At 41.3% G+C, this 17,462-nt stretch overlaps 3 protein-coding genes and 2 long non-coding RNA genes across 8 annotated transcripts in view; 2 read left to right on the top strand and 3 right to left on the bottom strand.

The window, feature by feature from the left end:
* The first annotated feature begins 924 nt into the window (after positions 1–924).
* LOC135334286 (uncharacterized) lies at positions 925–1,641 on the top strand. The gene is made up of 3 exons (XR_010394235.1): positions 925–1,010; positions 1,204–1,404; positions 1,541–1,641. It is a non-coding gene; the product is annotated as an uncharacterized LOC135334286 (long non-coding RNA).
* Positions 1,642–2,447: 806 nt separating this feature from the next.
* On the top strand, positions 2,448–3,919 carry LOC135334285 (uncharacterized). Its single transcript, XR_010394234.1, has 3 exons — positions 2,448–2,556; positions 3,295–3,645; positions 3,707–3,919. It is a non-coding gene; the product is annotated as an uncharacterized LOC135334285 (long non-coding RNA).
* A 4,530-nt stretch (positions 3,920–8,449) lies between these two features.
* On the bottom strand, positions 8,450–9,656 carry LOC135334273 (uncharacterized). Its single transcript, XM_064529398.1, has one exon. It carries the CDS (start codon positions 9,500–9,502, stop codon positions 8,555–8,557), a length of 948 nt encoding a protein of 315 aa, XP_064385468.1. The 5' UTR covers positions 9,503–9,656; the 3' UTR covers positions 8,450–8,554.
* A 325-nt stretch (positions 9,657–9,981) lies between these two features.
* LOC135333041 (dual specificity protein kinase shkD-like) lies at positions 9,982–11,579 on the bottom strand. Its single transcript, XM_064527974.1, has 2 exons — positions 10,056–11,579; positions 9,982–9,990 (listed from the first exon to the last, which is right to left on the bottom strand). The coding sequence occupies exons 1-2, from the start codon at positions 11,577–11,579 to the stop codon at positions 9,982–9,984; spliced, it is 1,533 nt and encodes a 510-aa protein (XP_064384044.1).
* A 1,489-nt stretch (positions 11,580–13,068) lies between these two features.
* Positions 13,069–17,462, bottom strand: part of LOC135334269 (kelch-like protein 4) — a 73,433-nt gene continuing 69,039 nt past the window's right edge. Inside the window, exons 7-9 of one of the 4 annotated variants that reach the window (XM_064529391.1) lie at positions 13,548–13,684; positions 13,238–13,388; positions 13,069–13,185 (exon numbers count right to left, since the gene is read on the bottom strand). The gene's annotated coding sequence lies outside the window, so the exon portion shown is untranslated. Of the gene's footprint in view, positions 13,186–13,233; positions 13,389–13,547; positions 13,685–14,890; positions 14,926–17,462 lie in introns of those variants that run through there. The other 3 variants (XM_064529390.1, XM_064529392.1, XM_064529393.1) reach the window with 3 other exon arrangements.

The following is a 17,462-nucleotide window of genomic DNA, read 5'->3' as shown; positions in this document are numbered from 1 at the left end:
CCGTTCAGGTGGTATGCTTAAATCCTATTTGAAACAGGCCATTGTCAAACCAGGCTGAAAATGAGTATACGCTTTTAATTTAACATAATTATCATCTGAAAGGCATCGTTCTAAGAATCAGAAAATGAATGTGATTTTTGATTAACGGAACTAAAGTTTTGACCGTTCACAAGATTTCATTCACTTATATCATTATAATAATTATACGTACATGTTACATGTCCTCATCTTTAGAACCCTACACAGTAATACCTCCACAACTTTTGATGCTAACTGTATTGTGCTTCATTTCATGCAGGAATCACAAAATCCTCCAAGGCAAGCCACATCATGTGACACGATTCTTAGCTTTGGCTCAAGTGGGAAATCCAAACAAGAAGAAAAGAGTGAGTTGAAATCATTCTAGTCCCATTAGTATTAGGCCACAACAAGAGGTAGTTCTGTTTCTGGTCGTAGTGCTTGTATCTTGTATTAATGTATATACTATCTTGTATTTTGCAATGAAAGATGTTATTATGCTAACACAATAATTATGTGGTCTCATTTTGCTTTTTTGCTTTGATACAGAGCGAGCACGTACAATGGCTCAAGCTAGTGCAATGACATAATTATATAGGTGTTTGATATAGAGACAATTCTTAGTTCAATGTTCTGGTTGCCAAAGCCTAAAATACCTCTTCCTGTATGTTATTTAGATGTTATTATTGTGTTGTAAACCGTTTTTAAAGACAAACTGTGAAAAATAAAAAAGTGATGACACTGCAAATATGTGTGGCTCAGTTGCTGTTGTCCCTCCTGGCCTCACCTATTCAGGGAAGCAACCTGACCAGAAACAGAACTACCTCTTGTTGTGGCCTTACATGTTATTATAATGATGACATCATCTTCATACCTGCAGTACCTATATGCATTCTCTGTCACACCCATGAGCTCCATGGACGAGAAAGAGCTGACTCAGCAACCACCCACTGCCACCAACTGTCCCTACACTGAACTAGTCAAAATCTTTGGTAAGGAAAACTATTATCCCATAATGTCTAGCTATCCTTGAAGGGCCAATATACCAATTTTCCAAACAAAACTTGCGTTACGTAGCACTCTGAGAGTCCTATCTCTAGATATCACCATTTGTGTTGTAGTTTTAATCCACTATGTTTGCAGAGGTCAAAGTTTATTGTGTACCTACTCCCACACACTGTGTAGAGGAAGTCTCAAGAGGAGGCTGGGCCTAACTTCTTCTTTGATCAGAGAGCTCTTGATTCAGCTCATCGCAAACAGAAGAGACAACAGGACGGAGGACCCCCAGAAAAGAGACGACCCCCTTCCCAGCCCAGGGGGCCGTGCTGGTTCTGTCTGGGTGGCAAGGAGGTGGAGAAACATCTCGTGGTCTCCATCGGAGATAATGTGAGATAGAGTGTGTTGTACTTGCTAATGCTGCACATACAAAATACAATGTAGCTCACAAATAATATTGAAAGCCATTGTGGATATGGATTTCGATAGCAGACCACTAATAGTTTGTATTGTATACCCTATATAGACGTACCTGGCTTTATCCAAGGGTGGGATGGTACCAGAGCATGTGCTGGTCCTACCCATCGGTCACTATGCAGCCTCCACTGACGCACCACCAGTGAGTTCATGTGCTGTGTGTACCACTGCTGTGTGTGTATAGTCATTGTTTGTATTGTGGAGAGTATGTTTCCATGCTCTGTGTGTACTATTTAGCAGTTTGTAGTGGTCAGCCTGTAAGCAGGCCACCCTCTATAATACAGCCAGGTCAATGGGCCCCAAAGTCTCCATAGCATGTGTTTGGACCTGTGTTAGCAGACCACCTCTTTAGTACAGCTACTGTTGGTCTGCCCACTGTGTAAGCAGAGATCACTATACCATATATCATGCATGTACACTGTATTACCTGTGCTCTATTACTGTAGGAGGTTTTGGAGGAGCTTGGAAAGTTTAAGAGTGCCCTGAGGAAGTACTTCAACAGCAAAGATCAGTCGTGTGTCATCTTCGAGAGAAACTACAAATCACAGCATCTTAAACTACAGGTCAGTACCGTCAAGGCCGTATTATCATGTGATGTGATTGATACTGTATGGTTGGTGTGTTGAGATTAGGCTACAAGGTTTTGAGGACAAACAGAGGAATGTGATTTCTCTTTATAATCATTCAATGGTTCTTGGACTCTTTCAGCTGCCATAACTTGACTTTAATTTCAACGGTTTTAGGATTTTAGAAGAGGCCATCTAGCAAAGATCGTGATGTCATACAATATAGGTCTTTGAAATCGTATTTGTGAAGCCATTAGCATTCGCAAACTTACATAATTATGTGGAAACATTGTATAAATACGGTACATGTTAGTGTGTGTATGGTAGATGTGTTGACTGATAGTTGTGTATGGTTAGTGTGTGATGGTAATGGTGGTCATTGTAGGTTATTCCAGTGACCAAGATTCCATCTGATGCTCTGAGACAAGCCCTCATAGATTATGGGCGGAGTATGGGGGTGTGGCTTGAGACTGTGCCCAGGGAAACACCACCCTCAGAGGTAATACACACACATCATAGCTGTACCATGTTCTACGTACCATTCTCTAAGCCTTTTATAGCCTCGATTCCAGGCCGATTAAAATACGGCCTGGTACCTATTGCATGGTGATAGTGCGCATGCGTTAGTTTATTCACCAAAATCTGGGGAATCCTCCTTTTTTTCTCTCATCTATTTTCTATCTATGTACATCAGCTTAGTATTGCGTTGTTTCAGAAGGCTTTCACACTAGTCTAAAGTCAGAAGAGGCTCTCATCTACCTTTATGACGGTTGTATGGTCAGGATAGTCAGGATGTCTTACCTTGTATCTGTACAGGCTATGGGAAGTGTATGGTGCCTCTTAACTGCTACTTGTGAAGACAATCTGGCTATAGGACCATCCTAGACGTAGTAGATGAGAGCCTCTTCTGTCTTTAAATTAGTGTTCAAGGCTTCTAGACCAATACATAAGCCACAGCTTCACAGAACTCAGTCATGGAGATAAAGAAACGTTATTATTCTTAGTAAACGGTATAATTTAATTACTAAGATTTTACGTTCGTAGTACGACTACCCATAATTATTGTAATTTTGAAGCGCATGCGCACGCACAATTACCCATGCAATAGGTACCAGGCCGTACTTTAATGCTGCTTGGAATCGAGGCTAAGCCTTTTAGTGATCGATACTTCTCTTTGCCAGAATCTGCTACACACACACACCTCCCCCCTCCCACACACATACATACACACACACAGCTTGCGTACACTGGTGTCCCATACTTCCTGGCAGAGTTTGATGATGGGGGAAATGTGTTCACAAGACCATTTTCTCACCAACTTACACAGACAAACAACCAGATCACTGAATATAAGTTATAGTATGTTTCTACTACTTTGAGCTCATGAGGTAAACAGCACTCTCAAGTGAGTAGGTAAGAACATATCCGTGAGTCTCGTCACACCAACAATGCACACCTCTAACCTTTCTATTGCATACTCAGCAAATGTCTCTTCCACAAATCTGTCATCATACCTATCGAGTGAACACACAAACTGTTCTAGTTCCTGGAACAATACGTACGGACGTTTCTCTCTCACATTTGAAAGGTAATTAAAAACCAATTAGCAACATTTTCAATGCTTTTATTGGTTGCAATATCGGCTGCAGGGAGGTGTTGGCTGCTCCTCTCATTCTGAATCTGCCCAATCAGATCAACTAGAAGTCGTGTCTGGCAACAAAAGACGAGGAGACGAAAGCTGCTCTAGAAAGAAATTTAACCATTAATTTTTGATTTCACCGCTGACAATGATGATCACTTTCAATTCCATGCAATTCCCCTTTCTCATTCATCATTTCAAATTCTCACTTGCTATAACGTTTTGTGTTTGTACGTGTTGTAATTGGAATTATTGTAATGTTGGAATTATAATAATCATTTGTTATAATTGTCAGAGACTGTTATTATAATAGAGGAATCATCTGCACAGACACTGAGAGTTTGCTGAGAGTTTGATGATTTCTCCCATTTCTCCTTGTAGAGCTGGTACACTTTCATAGTTGCATGAGCATCTTCTACCTGTGTGTGTGTGTGCATGTGTGTGCATGTGTGTGTGTTTGGGGGGGGGGGGCTGAGGGAGTTAACAAACTACAGTGTCATAGAAACGGTACAGTCATCAATATTCCTACTCAAGGTGTACCAGAATGAAACAATGTACCTGGATATTACCATAGATAGTAGAGGAAGGGATTGGAAACGGGATCACGTGAGCTTATGCTTGCAATGTAAGGCCTCTGGGACCGTGCGCGTGGCAACCTATGACACCTTGAGGTGTGATTTTACTGGTTTTGAGGTCAAGAGAAGCTTTTGAAAAGAAGCAAATGAGAGGATACTAGGTAAGTAAATGTATGAATAGCCCTAAAATTTGTCTTGAGGCATGGCTAGGTACAAAATGAAACATTATTACTAGCTAGAAGTCGTGTTCACTCTTTGGTAGCACACAAAATTTGAAGATTTTACAACACTTAGCTTCTTCTTTTTATTTGTGGGGTAAGAACTGACTTATGAATTGCATCTATTGTAAATGAATGATCACAGTAGTAGTACATGATGGTAGTTTATTGCTTCAGCTATATATTGGAAGTAGGGATATCATACTTCTCGAGTTATTGACCGATTTGTTGATTTCCACTAGCCATCTTTGCGGGGTAGCATCTCCATAACTAAGCTGAGTTTATATTCGAGACTTGGCAATATTAAAGATCAATGTCCATATTATTGCTTCCAATCCATTAGATTTTGAAAATCACTATTCATGCTCTGATTTTGTCACCGCAGTGTCGATGTGTGGCAAGAACTTGGACTGAGAAATCACTGGAAAAACATTGATAATTCATGTATAATTATGTTTAGATCATGCTTATACCTTTTATTGATTGTTCATTGTTGTCTATGCATGATCATAAGCTTGCTTAAGCTTTTAGTTTAGCATAAACTTCCATTAGTGCATTAGTGCACAAAAAGTTTATTGCAAGCTCAGCACTTTAAGCTGCATCCATGGTCGCGGCTATAATTGAGGACGGTCCGTGTGAAATAGTGCTAATTGCCTGTGTTTCCAATCCCCTTCCTCTACTATCTATGATATTACGAGGATGCACATTAACAATGCTCTGTTATAAATGAGGCTGTAGTTTTAGGGTGGACACAGTAACAATCCTACTAACACTGAATACACCGCCCACTCATAACAATCAGTACACACACATTGCAAACTAGTCTGACCTTGGCATTCTGAGCTGCAGTGATGGCTGTATTGTATGAGTGCCACCAGCCGAGGTACTGGACCAAAGAGATGACGCTGATGGCCACACCCACAACTACTCGGATGTCCACCTGGGGGGTCACTCAACGACGGTAGTAGTGATAGTAGTGACGGTACACTTGCTCTGTGGGGGGCAGTAACTTATTGTGTGAGTGTGTGTGGTGGGCGTATGATGTGAATGATGCTATTATAGCAACTATTTACTTCCTAAGAATGCATCTCTCTATATAACAACTCCATTAGCATAACTAACAGGCAAACAGAGAACTGCCATTAGAGTAGCCATGGTAAAGTTATCACCAATTGCAGGGGAAGTGTCTCTAGTTACTAGTAGGTAGTGAGTAATACTACCCCCTAGCCCTGTACCTACCAGGGTTCTCAAGCATGTAGTCATAGTTTGCTCTCTCCTCCTCATCCTTCAGTATCTCGTAGGTCGTGCTGATGAGCTGGAACCTCTCCCTAGAGCCCTCAGCCTGGAGGGGGGAGTGAGGTATTAGGGGCACACAAAGAAATGGAGAGTATAGTATTCATTTCATGAGGGGAGGGGGTACATACAATGTGTCTACACTGTGCAATTCACTTACTATGGCACCATTACATTAGATAAAGTTACAAAGCATTTTGTGATGGTTTAGTACTAGTTGTATATCTACTGAGACTAACCAACTCTCCCTCTGTTACCTTGTTCTTGTCAGGATGGTATACTCCAGTGCCAGGTGTCGATAGGCTCTCCTCATCTCAGCCTGTAACCAAGCAACAGTGTGTGAGCACAGTCAATAGCTCCACCACGTACTTACAGCTGTGACTTGTCCACTTGAAGAACTGCATGTAGGGAACGAGAATAATTATTAGCTAGTCAGGTGCTGGCCTGGATGATAGGTAGAAACGGCTCATACAGTACTGATACACCTGTTTCTACAAATCACAGCATCTCTAGTCAGCTCTAAAATGATTACATGCATTGAACTAGCTAGCCAGATCTAATAATCCACAACTCCAACCATACACACTCTGTCAATAGTGAGTGTAGGGACTGACCGTCATAGCAGCTCTCTCTGCCACAGGAGAATAACGCTGACAGAGCACAGGACACCAGGAGAACAGTTAGTGTCTTCATCAGGAGACCTGTCCATGAGCTGGAAGAGGGTCGTTTATGCTGACATTGCAATAGTCTATAAGGGGGAGGGGCTGGTTGCACTATTAAATTTTCATGTTCACTCAACATTAACTTTGAAACATTATTATCCACAACAATAATCAAGAAATAGTTGCTGTGATACTAATTTTATAGACGGTAGATTGTTTTTCTCTTTCATTGTTCAGTCCCCCAATCATAAGGCACTCTGTTGGAGACAGTGACACAGTGGCAGCGCCTGCTATAGGAGATGGTAGATCACCAACGTAGAGCCAGGAGTTCATCGAGGACAAGTAGGCGTAGATCTTTTGAGTGGCTTCTCTTTCACTATCGACTCCACCAACAGCAAAGAGGGTGTCGGATATCGTTACAGGGGAGGGTTGGTAAGATGGTGTGTTGGATAATGTATTCCAGACAGAGTCGGCTTTGTTGGCACTCCCATCATCCTGTCGGTCTGCTGAGATGAGCTTGTCGACTTGAGCAGCACACACCTTGTTTAGAATATTGCCGTCACTTCCCCCCATTAGGTACACTGTGTTGTTGTAGACAATTCCTCTTTGGGTAGAACAAGCATACGGTAGTCTGTCTGTCTCGCTCCACTGGGAGGTGCTGATGTTGTAGATCTCAACATTATCAATGAAGCCACTAGAGTCCAACACACCTGCTACGATCAGATGTGTTGGGAGACTAACGACTGCTGGTAAATACCTTGCTGTGGGCATGGGTGGGATTGTCTGTTTCCAGTTCCTTCCTTTGTTAAACACATGTACCACGTTGGATACAGAGAAGGAATATGGAAGTCATTGCTGACTTGGTACATATGCAATGCACAATAATTATTTGAATTGCAACAGGGCTAAACAGACACAGCAATGACTTCCATATATGGAAGTCACTGCTGACTTGTAGTACATGTGCATGCACATATAATTATTTGAATAGCTTGAATTGAATTGAAAGATGTCCTGTGAGCCTAAGAGAGCATCAGCTTATTCACAAGATTTAAGGTGGCGGATGGTGTACCAGGTGGAAATGCAGCGCAAATCTTGTCGTGAAGTTGGTGAAAATTTGAATGTCAACGCTTCAACTGTGTGCAGAACTGTTGCTCTTTTCAATGACACAGGAACAGTTGATAAACGTAAACACCCTCCAAACAGTGGCACAGCTGTATTGACTGATATTGATAAGCTTATCATCATCGAAACAATTTCAGAGAGGCCAGATATTTACTTACGAGAAATCACTGAGGTTCTTGTTAACGAGACTGGTACACATGTTGATGTTAGTACCATTTGGAGGTTTTTACATTCATCAAATATAACCCGACAGAAGATGGTTCTTGTTGCCAAGCAAAGAAGTGAATTTCTGAGAGGAGTATACCTTCAAGATATGCAGATTTTCAACGGTCACCCTGAAATGTTGATTTTTGTTGACGAGACGGGAGCTGACAGAAGAAATTGCCTGAGGAGATTCGGTTACAGCATAAGGGGCAAGCCTCCTGTCTCAAAGAAGCTGTTAGTACGAGGCCAGCGAGTAAATGCAATAGCAGCTATATCGACCAGTGGTGTCCTTGATTGTCATTCTGTAACATCGTCTGTGGATGGTGATAGATTTATTTACTTTGTTCAAAACACTTCTACTTCCACATCTTCAGCCATTTGATGGAGTCAATCCCCACAGTGTGGTCGTCATGGATAATGCGTCCATCCATCATGTTCATGGTGTAGCTCCACTAATTGAATCAACTGGTGCCCTTCTTTATTACCTACCGCCTTATTGCCCAGATCTCAATCCTATCGAGGAAGCGTTTTCTAAGCTTAAATCAACATTGCGAGCAAATGAATCTTTACTCAATACAATGGACTGTGAATCAGTTGTACTTCACTCATTTTCAGCAATTACTCAGACAGATTGCATGCACTGGGTTGAACATGCTGGATACAGTTAACTTGAACAGAATATTATACAATATCGAACACGATAGTCTCGCTGTAATTGTACCATACATTGTACTAGTAATTGTACCGTACTATAATAGATAATAATAATTATTGCTGGACGTTAATCATGAATTTCTTTAAGAGTGCGTAGGATATTCTCTTTTTGCTCAGAGAACTCAGCCTCACTTAACACATTCTCTTGTAATAGGTCTTTCAACAATTTTAAGTCATCTAAACAGCTCCTCCTAAGCTTTGCACTCCTCATGGGTGAGAATTTGGCACCTGCAGACACATCAGTTGTATTACTACCTCTCTTTTGTGGTGTACTCGGTGCCTGAAATGCATTAGCAATTGCTGTGGCTGCACTAGCCAGTGCATCTGCCACATTACCAGATTTCTTCTTTGCAGGAACAGTTGATCCAGTAATAAGTGGAATTTGTGGGGGGTTGTCGTAATCATCATGGCGTCCTTTATCTATCATCTTAGCCCACAATCTTAGTTTAGGACAATGCATGTCAGGGTGTTTCTTTTTCAATTCTTTGAAAATAAGATCAACAGAATCCACCTTGCAAGAGTCAGAGCAGCTAGGTCCCGGATTAGTTTCATCACGTTTCCTCTTTTTTTTAGCTGGCTCATCATCCACTTCAATCTTAGCATCACACCACAAAGTTATTTTAGAATTTTGCCCTAAAGTACCATACATAACGTCCAGATCCTTCTCTTCGACTACCCACCGCTTTGTGTTGCCTTCAAGATAACCCAACTGAAAAGTTGTGGTGCCAGGCACATCATATGGAAATGATTCTTGTAGCCTTGCTCGCAGTGTTGATGGTGACATAAATGTTTCAGTTACACCATGCCACAAACGCACAATAAAGTCACTTTTCTTCCTTGGATTAATGATTTTTACATGATAGGTGATACAGCTGGACACTGAATCTTGCCTTGTAGACGGGTTAGGGTAGGTGTCACCCTCACGAGCAAAACTGTAGGAATTGAACTGAGTTGGACAATAACTCCATTCAGAACGTCCTGAATTCATGCCACCAAACCAGTTAAACTGATCCATGTCAGCACTCTTCTCAATCACAGTCAGTCTTAGTTCTTAGTACTAGTGTTTAGTCACAGATCAGAATTCAGAGCTATAGAAATGAGTGTACAACTAGCTATAGCTAGCTAGTTTTGGTGCTCTTAAAATAAAACCATGCATCTGTGGTCTACAGCTGTTTACACAATTACAACTCCATATATGGAAGTCATTGCTCTGCCTGTTGCAAGAATTCTGCAAAACCCTGTATAAGGTTACCATGGCAACAAAATTATTATACCAGTATCGATCCTGTGGAACATAATTTTCCGCTTATATTATTTAATTTGGCTCTTATATAGGAGTGGTGATTATAGCAGAATATATTCACATGCTATAGCTAGCCATTATAATTACAAGCCACACTATAATACACACAGCTACTTTGACGAATTACCGAGCATAGCAAAAACAGAATTATAACTTTGAGTTCAATTGGAACATTAAATGGACTAGGCACATTAGGTTGACTAAACAATAAGAGATACGACGGTACAGATGTGTGCACTTACTGGTACAGTGTTGATGAGCTCACCTGTGGTTTGCTGGTCAGGTAGTCTCTAGTTTTTGTGAGCTGGTCGTTCAAACTCTGAATGGTGGCTTCTTTCTTTTGAAGGGAAGTGTCCTTGGAGGCAAGCATCAAATCTTTGTGAGCAATAGTCGAATCTTTGTGAGCAATTGTTGAATCTTTGACAGCAATAGTGGAATCTTTTTGAGCGATACTAGAGTTTTTGTCAGCTAAACAAGCTTGTTCCTGTTCTAGATGTGTTTCCAGTTGAGCTATTTTCGTAGCTTTAGATACAAGCTCGTTGTGAGTGTAGTTGACGTTGGCAATTTGTTGCTCCACCTCTTCAGTGAGTTGCTTACATCGAGTTTCTACCTCAGTAATCCTAGCATCTTTCATGTTAACAATTGTCTCTTTATCTTCGAGTTGACCTTTAAGATCTTCATTCTCCAATTTAAACTGATCAGTTTCCACCGAGTGCACCAACTGGATACGCTCGACAGTGTTTTCACTTTCTTCCTCTTGTCGTCTTTTCTCCTCCGCCAGTGCCTCGATCTCTCCTGCTTTCTCCTGGATTGCCGAGTCCTTCCTCACAACCTTCTCCTCAAGCTCCCTCTTCTCTGTCAGTAGGGCACTCACTCGCTGGAGCATCTCCACTCTGTTCTCAAAGGAGGGAGGGTGTTCAAGTACCACACCCACCATCCGACCCACTATCTCCGCTGCTCTAGGCCTTCGCTGAGGGTTGTTGCTGAGACAGCGCATGATGAGGTCCATCAGAGGGTGGTCTGGGGATAGTTTTTGAAAAAACTCTTCACATCGTTCAGCTTCCGTCACTGGTATCAGTCTGTCAGGATTAGCAGGATCGATTCGTGTCTGGCCGATACTTGGTAGTGGCCACTCTGCTGTGAAGGTGTGACTCATCATGATCCCAAAGGAGAACACATCCACACTGGTGTTGTAGTGGGGGTTGGCAACCATCACTTCGGGGGGCATGTACGCTGGGGTGCCAGGGGTCTCTGTCATTCGACTCACTTGAAGAGGGGTCAGGTTCAATATTCGAGCAACCCCCAGATCGGATATCTTGGCCGTCATGTTGGTGGACAAGAGGACATTGTTGGCTGAGAGGTCTCTGTGCACAATGACTGGTGTTTGGCCATGGAGGTAGACCAGGCCCAGTGAGACGTCACGAAGGATGGAGAAGTTGATCTCATCGGGGAGAATACCGTAGCGCTCGAGACAGCTGGTCAAGTTGGTGGGGAGGAACTCCATGACTAGGATGGGGAACTGAGAACCTTCCTCAAAACAGACTCCTAGAAACTGGACAATGTTGGGGTGCCTAGTTTGACTGAGCAGGTGACACTCCTCCAGATACCTTCGTGCTGCATACCCGATTCCAGCTTCGTACAGAGCTCTGTGAAGCTTCTTGCCGGCACATTTCAGTCCTCGATACTCTAGCTCCATGACAACAGCGTTGGAACCTCGTCCAAACTCATTCTCAGTGATGCGAATTTGTCTCAGAGTGAACTGCTCGAAAGCTTGTGGATTTACAGCCATTGTCTTCGTTACTGTGTGAATAGAAAAGCATATACAGCTGATGGACACACGACAGAGTTTTGCTGACATTCATTTAGAGACTATTCAAAGCATACACCATACAAAACTGGCCAATTTCATGACAATGCTCTGATTGAGTAAACGTGTACATGTACATTTATTTTAGTGTGAGTCAGATGTTTGCAATGTCTCACTACAGTGCTTTTATGCACCTTTGCAACAAGCTGGTATCACAAATAGTAACATGCAAACCACAGGCTACAGGCTACAGACTGTACCTCACCTTATCATAATATTAAAGTAAGGAAATTTGGAATTTGAGAAATAGTGATGTTGTCTTGTTGATGAGCTGCTTAAAGGATGTGTTCCATAGAAAATTTAAGATCTAAGGCTTACAGTAAGGACATAAGGTGGAGGATGATACACCAGAGGTGTGACCTTATAATCCTTACTGTAAGTCTTAGATCTTAAGGCGTTTCTAAAACAGCTTCAAGAAGAACAATTTTATCTCTGGCACTTAGTCTTTTAGTAGTAGTTTTGTGGTACCCTTGAATGCATGTTTTCAACTGTACTAGTTTCCTAAAAAAGCCTCACAGTCTTGCATACAGTAGAGGGGTTCACCATGCAGATGATTGAGATTTTCAGCTATTGTTTTTTGTAAGGTCACATGCACCTCTGGTGTATCATCCTCCACCTTATGTCCTTACTGTAAGCCTTAGATCTTGAATTTTCTATTGAACACATCTTTTAAGCAGCTCATCAACACACAACATCACAAATTCCTCCTGTAGCAGCCTGTGGTTTACATGTTATACTATTTGTGGTTTACTATGTGATACCAGCTTATTGCAAAGGTGCATAAAAGCACTGTATCACTAATTATTTTCCATAAACCAGGGATATAGAATACACTCTGTATCACAGAATTTGCAAAACAGGTGTTCCCCCCATGTTCTGCAGCCCTCCTATAGACATGATCAGGAGTGCATGAATATTCATGCACTCCTGCATGATTAGTGGTTCTCAGGACTATTATGTGAGGGCGGCCATATACTCAAAAGGGCTGACTCAGCAGTTGGAATCATTCCTGTGGCCTTCCCTCCACTGCTTTGGGTAAACTTGATTTGGTGAAGGTAGTCTCTTGAATGGGCCATAGTTGAAGGAGACTGGAGTGGAGACTGGAGAGAGTGGAGGATCGAGTTGATTGGAGCGGAAGTTGGTTGGTCGGGATAACATCGATACACACTAATACAAAGAGCCCTCCTTATATAGTACACCCATAACCAAAGAATTTGTGGTTTCTCAACATGCGTCCGGTGCTCTCTGATTGGCTGCTCCAATAAATTGAAGTATGAATAATTTTATAATTAAATCTACCACTATAAGGATTGTGCTTGAAATTGCTTTTGCAACAGCTCTGTGCGCATGCGCTTTAATTGCATGAAAAATAAAATTGTTTTTTTTACAAACACAAAATTATTACTGAAAGATTCTTTTCAATAATTTAAAAACCGAAGCAAAAATGATAAATATGCTTTCCTACAAAATGTTATTGTCCCTAACAGTTTGTGGTGACTCTTTTCTGACCAGTGCTCTCATGTATCTCCTGTGAGGGTGGGGTATTGTAATCATGGTGACTTTATTAATCACTTACTCACTGTACTTGGTATCGTCTAGCCTCCTTCACTGGCCTCACTCTCACACATTTACTCACTCACTTGTACTTCTTGTACTTGGCATTGTCTAGCAGCGCCGTCTTTCTTTCCTCTCCTCCTTGTACTCCGCAGCATAGGTTTACTGTATCAACCACTACCAGAACAGAAATTAATGCTTGAAATATAAACACTTGTGAGTAGACCAATCTACCCCCCTCAACTTCAATTGTAAATTAACAAAAGATAAACAAAAGTTCCTAACAAAATAATGGCACAATAATTATAAGACTAGCTAGTTACGTTATCAACTCACAGAATGTTGAGGTTCTCCTCCACAATTCTCCGTAGCACAGTCTCTTCATCTTTCTTTATTTCCTCCCTTGAGTCCGTCTCTGACCCTCCTTCAACAACCCCTTCTCCACTGCCAGCTCCTCAGCCTTACCACGATATCTGGGGACATAAATAACTACATGTCTACAGAGGATTTTATATGCTACTTAAATACAGCCACTGTGAACACCTCATTCACACACTGTGGGTATGTGGTTACTTGCCATTGATATAACATGTGTATCAATCAATCAATCAGAAGTCTTCTGTATCTGTATGGGCTTAAAAAGAGGCCTGATTCTGAAAAAGCACCACTTATAATTATAGATAGCCAACACCTTTTTCCTAAAAATAGAAATGGACAATGTGGACCGGAAACTAATTGCTGATTTATACACACCGTATGGTAGCACACCAACAGCTACTAAATGCATCTTTTAGGTTCCTAACTTCAATAATGGCCTCTGTTTTGAGATGCCTTGCAAACTAGTCTGACCTTGGCATTCTGAGAGAGCTGCAGTGATGGCTGTATTGTACGAGTGACACCAGCCGAGGTACTGGACTGAATATAGGTTATAGTATGTTTCTACTACTTTGAGCTCATGAGGTAAACAGCAGTCTCAAGTGAGTAGGTAAGAACATATCCGTGAGTCTCGTCACACCGACAATGCACACCTCTAACCTTTCTACTGCATACTCAGCAAATATCTGTTCCACAAATCTGTCATCCTACCTATCGAGTGAATACACAAACCGTTCTAGTTCCTGGAACAATACGTACGGACGTTTCTCTCTCCATTTTGGAAGGTAATTAAAAACCAATTAATGACATGTTGAATGCTTTTATTGGTTGCAATATCGGCTGCAGGGAGGTGTTGGCTGCTCCTCTCGTTCTGAATCTGCCCAATCGGATCAACTGGAAGTTGTGTCTGGCAAAAAAGGATGAGGAGACGAAAGCTGCTCTAGAAATGAGGAAGAACTTTGAACCATTTGATTTCACAACTGATAACAATGATTAATTTCTTCACTTTCACTTTCACTTTTGTATGATTGACATTTTGTGTGTTTGTTGTCCAATATAATAATTATGCTTGGGGCCTAATGTCCAGTACTGCTTTTATATAGTTATAGAGAGTGCAGATGAATATCAAGACTGTCCCAATGTTAATTGTAGCTAGTAGAATGCAACTGTCCATGAGTTGGAGGGTGATTATGCTGACATTGCAATAGTAAATAAGGGGGATTTCTGACGGCTGGTCTCGAGGCTAATCGAGGGGCTGGTTGCATGCTACACACACACAAATTAAACCTCTACTTACTGTAACCTCTATCAGTGTGATAGTAGTGACGGTACACTTGCTCTGTGGGGGGGCAGTAACTTATTGTGTGAGTGTGTGTGGTGGGCGTATATACGATGTGAATGATGCTATTATAGCAACTATTTACTTCCTAAGAATGCATCTCTCTATATAACAACTCCATTAGCATAACTATCCAATTAACAGGCAAACAGAGAACTGCCATTAGAGTAGCCATGGTAAAGTTATCACCAATTAAGTATAACATGTTTCACTCAAGAAAATAATGATATGAAAATTTGGGTTTTGGGTTATCAAAACACTCAAGAAATAGTTGTTGCAGTTCTAATTTTATACACAGTAGATTGATTTTCTTCGTTATTGTTCCATCCCCCAATCATAAGGCACTCTGTTGGAGACAGTGACACAGGGGCAGTGCCTGCCATAGGAGATGGTAGATCACCAACGTAGAGCCAGGAGTCCATCGAGGATGAGTAGACGTAGATCCTTTGATTGGCTTTATATCCACTATCCATTCCACCAATAGCAAAGAGGGTGTCGAATATCGTTACAGGGGAGGGCCGGTCAGACGGTGTGTTGGATATTGTATTCCAAAGAGAGTCGGCTTTGTTGGCACTCCCATCATCCTGTCGGTCTGCTGAGATGAGCTTGTCGACTTGAGCAGCAAACACCTTCTTTAGACTATTGCCGCCATATCCCCCAATTAGGTACACTGTGTTGTTGTAGACAATTCCTCTTTGGTTATAACAAGCATACGGTAGTCTGTCTGTCTCGCTCCACTGGGAGGTGCTGATGTTGTAGATCGCAACATTATCAGTGTAGTGACCAGAGCCCAACCCACCTCCTGCTACGACCAGATGTGTTGGGGGACTAACGACTGCTGGTGAGTGCCTCGCTGTGGGCATGGGTGGGATCGTCTGTTTCCAGTTCCTTCCTTTGTTCAAGACATGTACCACATTGAATCTGCACCGCCAACTACTACCAGTTCACCTTTGACCTCTCCTAGACTAAACCATTGTACAGGAAGTCTGGGCAGAGTTGACCAGACGTCTTGTGGCGGATCGTAACAGTGGATACAGTACACTGTTAAAAATGTGGTGCTATTGTAACACCCAAAAGTGGGGTAAAACCATTGTACCAAATATGGCACTCATATATGGAGTTATTACAGCACCAAATTTTAGTGTTATTAAAACACTCATTTTGGAGCTGTAACAGCATGAAAATGTGCTGTACTTGCACTTTCTTGGAGTTACTGCAACTCCAAACTGTGTGTAACTTTTACAACTACACCTACAATGGTGTTATTAAAGCACTGGGGATGGGTGCTGCTGTTACTACAGGTACAGTTGTCATTGCTACTCTTCATGCAAAGCATAAAATATTGCATGCATGCTTATTGCACTTCTCGATAAGCTCATGCACTTGACTTAAATGACGTAACATAATTATAGCATGTGCATAATGATATGCATCACGATAGCATACAATAAAAGTATGAAGATATGTATACCTAACCTCATAAAGTGTTTAATAACTACGACCACAATACACTTAGGCAGTTCGGGACCTTAAAAATAAAAAATAAAAGGGTGCCATGCAGACATGCACGTGGGTACTAAAATGTCAAAAACATAGTACAAGAGTTTCATAGAATGAATCTACTTCATACACTTCTTTCTCTACGATGACAAAGTAGTTCATTGATCCAGATTCAATAGCACTTTTTCTACCTTGAACGAACGTTGCATGTCATCCACCTGCATGTATATATGATGGGATAAGGATGGGGCTCACAAAAACAGTAGGCAGTGATATAAGTGAGTAGGAGACAATTATTCAAATAAGCCGAAAGCCTAACACTTTAACAACTGTTGTCACCTCTTCCAAATATCCAGTGTGCATGCATTACTGTGTATAATTATATATATGTATGATGACAGGGTTATTCTCGTTATAATAAGCATATACCCCCCCACACAGGATGAATTCAAGGGCAAAAGAAGAATCTGTTCTCAAGTATCAAGTATTTGTAACTGTTTATGCATTACATACGTGGAGCAGCAGCTTGACAAATATCATTTGTACTGCATCCTTCTTCTTACAGTATTATCTTCAGAACGGAATAAAAAAAAATGTATGTTTGAAGATATGGGTTTCTATTTACCATTAGATTGTGACTGCACCAGTGACTGCATAGTCTTCGACCAGCTCCTGTAGCTTAACATTGTTCTCCTTTGTTCGAATTCTTTCCAATTTACCTCAAAAGTAAATCTATAGGTATCTTTTCCTGTAATTTCAAAAAATGCTATTACTACTGCAAACATTTACAGCTATATGCTTGAACACAATAATGATTAATAGTGAACTTACATAGACATAATCGGTCAGTGGTGGATAGTATATACGCACATCTGTAACTGCTGGTCGATCATATCACTCGATCCTGATAGCACCTTTGTTACGCTTTGTTTTTGGACTATTCCTTTTAAAGAGCAGTGGTTTATCTTTGGACAGATATTGAATCTCAATTTGCGACGCATATTCTTTAACCTCGTTTAAATAGCTCGACTCCATGA

Source organism: Halichondria panicea, chromosome 3 (genome assembly GCF_963675165.1).
Source record: "Halichondria panicea chromosome 3, odHalPani1.1, whole genome shotgun sequence".
Lineage (NCBI taxonomy): Eukaryota > Metazoa > Porifera > Demospongiae > Suberitida > Halichondriidae > Halichondria > Halichondria panicea.
The sequence above is the reverse complement of the archived record's forward strand: the minus strand, read 5'-3'. Positions and strand labels throughout refer to the sequence as shown.